This window comes from Borostomias antarcticus, assembly GCF_949987555.1.
Source record: "Borostomias antarcticus genome assembly, chromosome: 17".
NCBI classification, from domain to species: Eukaryota; Metazoa; Chordata; class Actinopteri; order Stomiiformes; family Stomiidae; genus Borostomias; species Borostomias antarcticus.
The window spans coordinates 22923150-22928149 of NC_140250.1; the positions used below are offsets into that span (position 1 = coordinate 22923150).

Consider the following 5000-nt stretch of genomic DNA (forward strand, 5'->3'; position numbering starts at 1 on the left):
CTCTGTCAGCTGCGACAAAGTAAGCAGAGAGTAGTCAGCAGAGTTATGCCTTTTCTTCAACATCCTTATGAGTCTGTCTGCTTGTGCAGCCTGCAGCCCCTCATGGTGGTCTCCATGGTGTGTGTGTGTGTGTGTGTGTGTGTGTGTGTGTGTGTGTGTGTGTGTGTGTGTGTGTGTGTGTGTGTGTGTGTGTTCTCAGGAGGACGACCTGCAGCAGGACAGACACGCCTCCTTGTCCGAGGAGGAGGAGAACCTGGCCGTACTCAGAAGGTGAGCGGTCGGGCCGGTCCAGTGGGCGGAGTCAGGCTCAGCCAATCAGGGGTGATGCTGGGATCACCCAACTGACAGTACAGTGTGCTCATACTACCCCATGCATACTAATCTCTAGTGTAGCAGTCGAGGATAGTACTCGACAACAGATGTCTTCTTTATCCACAGACACAGTATACCTACTTCCTATCCACCAGTCCACAGTTGTAAAAACTGAACAATTTCAGAATATTTGTCGTAGTATACCCACTTCTTCACTCACCACTACACCACTGCTTCGAATGATCTGCAGCATCTGACTGACACAACACACACACACACACACACACACACACAGACACACACACACACCGACACCAACTTGAATACCCAGCCTAACACCTCCGTGTCTTGCTGTCTCGCTGTCCGTGTGCAGGCATGTGATGAACGAGCTGCTGGAGACGGAGAGGGCCTACGTGGAGGAGCTGCTCTGTGTGCTCCAGGTACAGTTAACCGCCGACTCACCTGGACGGCTTCTGACCCTCCGCCGGTCACCGTCCCTCGCGCCTACGTCTGAGATCGTACTGTCTGTCGTGCCTCTTGTGTCCGTCTGCGTCCCCGACTGACGCGTGCGTGCGTGTGTCCCACCCAGGGCTACGCGTCCGAGATGGACAACCCAGCCATGACCGCCCTCATGCCCGGCCCTCTGCAGAACAAGAAGGACGTGCTGTTCGGCAACATGCCAGAGATCTACCACTTCCACAAGAGGTGAAACGGCGCCCCCTGGCGGTCAACGGTTCACGTTGCCTGGAATGTACACATCTCCCAGTTCAGTCCAAACGTGAACCGTACTTCACCGATTATCTTCGTCCTCTCTCTCCTTCTTTCTCTCCTATCCTTGCCTCCTTCCCCTAGCACCTTTCTGAGGGAGCTGGAGGAGTACACAGACTGCCCTGAGCTGGTGGGGCGTGGTTTCCTGGAGAGGGTGAGTGTTTAGGGTACGGAGGGTGAGGAGGTCGAGCTCGCACGATCAGGCCGATCGGCCAGACTGTGGGTGAACGCGGACGAGTGGCGCACGAACGAGAAATGCTCGCGATTGGTGTTAGGACTCAGTGTTGGAACATGTTTCTGCCCTGCCAGATGACGGAGTTGCAGATCTACGAGAAGTACTGTCAGAACAAGCCTCGCTCGGAGAGCCTGTGGAGGCAGTGCTCAGACTGTGCCTTCTTCCAGGTGAGCCAGCACACACACACACACACGCACACACACACACACACACACACATGCATACTGGTCTATAAACTGACCCATTTCTATTCCTCTCTATTCATTTAGTCCTCATTCTCCTTTATACTGTATTTGTATGTCCCTATACTGTATTGTATTCTCAATTGTATCGTTGTATGTGTCTGGTACTATAATGTACGCTCTATTCTATTTTGATTTGTAATTATATTGTGTCTCACAACTCATTGTGAGTGGTCCTTAACTTTTTATTATTGCACTTTTGTACTAATGTGATGGAAATATCTGTTAAGGAGTGACACAAAAATAAAGATTATCCATCTATCTATCTGCACGCACACACACACACACACTGGTTATAGATAAATATCCATGCCCAGTACACATCCATGTGGTCACACTGCACCTGTTACAAACCATGAATATTAGCTTATTCTACTGATATTCTCATCGGTTATTAGAAACATATATCTGATCCACAGAGGAGAGCAACACATCCTTCTCCTCCGTCTCACGATGTAACGGCTCCTCCCTGTTCTGGTCTGTTCTACCAGGAGTGTCAGAAGAAGCTGGAACACAAGCTGGGTCTGGACTCCTACCTTCTGAAACCCGTACAGAGGATCACCAAGTACCAGCTGCTGCTCAAGGTTCGACTGGGCACGTCTACACGATGGCGCTTGTGTCCTGTGTGACGAATAAGTACTCATAACTCTGTGTGTGTGTGTGTGTGTGTGTGTGTGTTTGTCGGTGTGTGTGTGTGTGTGTGTGTGTGTGTGTGTGTGTGCGTGCTACAGGAGATGCTGAAGTACAGTAAGGGCTGTGAGGGCACGGTGGACCTGCAGGAGGCGCTGTCCTCCATCTTGGGCATCCTGAAAGCCGTCAACGACTCCATGCACCTCATCGCCATTACTGGATACGAGGTGAGGCGAGCCAATCAGAACGCTGACACACCAGATGGGACACTGACACAACAGACAGAACGCTGACACATTAGATGGAACACTGACCTACCAGACAAAAATTGTTACGTTAATGTGACAGAAATCAACGCGTTACCGTGACAAAAACTAACGTGTTAACGCGACCATATTCAACGTGTTAAAACGACATTCTAAGATGTTATTCAAGCAATAAACCACTCGAGGCTGTGTGTTATCGTGATTTTATAACAGCTAGGGGGCGTTGTTAGGCACGCAAAGCAGTTTTTTTGCTTTTCTTATTATTGCTTTTATACAACGGTTACTACAGCTATTAGTGGAAAATAAACACACAGCAATATAAAATATGAACATTTATTCAAAACGAAGCATCATTCCCTCAATTCCGCCGAGCAAAATAGTTCCTCTTAACAAAAAGGTTGCCAAGCAACAGATGCATTGGATGTAATGTTCAGTTGTTTTGAAAAAACACAATAATAGGCCTGCAATGCATTGGATCAAATGGGAGACGCATTAATACTGAAAATGGAATGATATGCGGTCCCAGGTGTGTGTTACAAAGTATTTAAACACGGTTTCCAGCCACTCAGAATCAAGAACCAGAACTAACCGTTGTATATTTGCACATTTGGCCTTCCATACGCTTCGTCTCTCCAGGCCAGTCAACCAATCAAATATGTGCGACATATAATGACATATAATGTGAGCCACTAGAAATTTGAGGTGGTACGAGCCGAGCGGCTCACAGCCTGCGAGACGTTCCAAATGCCGTCAATCAGCCAAAAATGTGGCTCACAGCTCACAAAGTATAAATTAGGCTTGACACAGCAGACGAAACACTGACACAGCAGACGGAAGAGATAGCATCGCCCTGACCCCCTGACCCCCTGACCCTGTCCTCTCCTCCGTTAGGGCAACATGTCGGACCTGGGACGCCTGCTGATGCAGGGCTCCTTCAGTGTGTGGACGGAGCACAAGAAGGGTCACGCTAAGGTCAAGGACCTGGCCCGGTTCAAGCCCATGCAGAGGCACCTGTTCCTGCACGAGAAGGCGCTGCTCTTCTGCAAGCGGAGGGAGGAGAACGGGGAGGGGTACGAGAAGGCCCCCTCCTACAGCTTCAAACAGAGCCTCAGCGTGAGTACAGCACAGCGCCACCTGGGGGGCGCCGTCCGCGGAGCGGGGGTGGGGGACATTGAGTTCTTCCATCGTTTTCTCCTAAAACAGTGTTGTCATCTCTCTCTCTCTCTGTCCATCCGTCCGTCCATAGATGAGTGCCGTGGGCATCACTGAGAACGCCAAAGGAGACAACAAGAAGTTTGAGATCTGGTGCAACTCCAGAGAGGAGGTCTACATCGTACAGGTACTCACGCACGCACGCACACACATACACACACACACACACACACACACACAATGCATCAGTTTGCCCTAATGACTGACCCGGTCAGCATCAGTTTGACTGTATGACCAGACCAATACACAGCACAGTTGACACACTGGCTGTGATGTACGTATTCCATATGGATGGCTGATCCTGGGGTCACACAGAGACGGGGTACGGCTCTGGCCAATCCCAGCTAAGAACGGTGAACAGATCTATCGTTGTGTTTCAGGCGCCCACGGCGGAGGTGAAGACCACGTGGGTGAACGAGATCCGGAAGGTTCTGACCGTCCAGCTGGAGGCCTACCGAGGTACGGGACACAGCCACCACCCCCCCCCCCCCCCCCTCTCCTCCACCCCCCGGCACGCCAGCCTGGTCTCGCTCGCTCAAACAAGGGTTATATGGAACAAAATAAGCACGAAAGTAAACATGAGTGTAGTGGTCACTCCTAGACAGTAATATAAGCTAGCCATGAGATTTGGCTTCTGAAACACCCTCCATTTGTTTCAGAAGCTAGCCAGCAGAGGGCGACAGACCCTGTGTTCCAGTTCCCACCTGTCCCAGGTGCACCGGTCAGCCACAGGTGAGCCAGTAACACTCAGTCTATGACCTGACCTGTCACACAGCCCCCAAGCCCCTGGCTCCGCCCAGGAGGACAAGAGAGCTACTGCTAAGCCTAGTTTATACTGTATAAGACAATTATACTTGTCTTATAAACTAGTCTTTGGGGGTCTGTCTGCTGCTCTTGTAGTGCCTGTGTTGACCTGCGTTCCCCTCCCGTGTCCTTCAGTCCGTTTAAGACCGGTCAGTGGAGTCTGAAGCGAGGAGAGGAGAGGAAGGGAGAGTCCAGCAGTCCCGACGCCAACTCCTCCTCATCCTCCTCCTCCCCGAAGCCCTGCGAGAAAGGAAAAGGTGAGCAGAGACAGAAGAGGACAGAGTGAACTGTACCACCATGACAGCCCAGACCAGGACGAGATACTACTCTTCCTCTCATCGGTCTCAGATACTCTTTCCCGCTACTATCTTTAACCAATCACGGTCCAGACCAGGCAGAGCATTCTGTTCTTTTTATCCTGTCCTGTTCCTAGTCTAATCAAACTGCACCTTCTCTCTCTTTGGTAAGATGACTAATCACTTTCTTCTCTTTTCTCTTATCCTGCTTTTCCTTCCCCCTTTTTTTTTTTTT

General features: G+C 50.5%; 1 protein-coding gene across 4 annotated transcripts in view; it reads left to right on the forward strand.

The window, feature by feature from the left end:
• mcf2lb (mcf.2 cell line derived transforming sequence-like b) overlaps positions 1-5000 on the forward strand; it is a 28184-nt gene that overhangs the window by 18673 nt on the left and 4511 nt on the right. For 3 of the 4 annotated variants that reach the window (XM_084451828.1, XM_084451830.1, XM_084451831.1), the window contains 13 exons: positions 1-19; positions 200-270; positions 686-752; positions 902-1017; positions 1165-1234; positions 1390-1482; positions 2049-2141; positions 2289-2414; positions 3345-3566; positions 3700-3792; positions 4046-4124; positions 4325-4397; positions 4605-4726. The exon at positions 1-19 is cut by the window's left edge and continues 55 nt beyond it. In XM_084451828.1, coding sequence (XP_084307954.1) covers positions 1-19; positions 200-270; positions 686-752; positions 902-1017; positions 1165-1234; positions 1390-1482; positions 2049-2141; positions 2289-2414; positions 3345-3566; positions 3700-3792; positions 4046-4124; positions 4325-4397; positions 4605-4726 — 1244 coding nt within the window. The remainder of the gene's footprint in view (positions 20-199; positions 271-685; positions 753-901; positions 1018-1164; positions 1235-1389; positions 1483-2048; positions 2142-2288; positions 2415-3344; positions 3567-3699; positions 3793-4045; positions 4125-4324; positions 4398-4604; positions 4727-5000) is intronic. The other variant, XM_084451829.1, reaches the window with a different exon arrangement.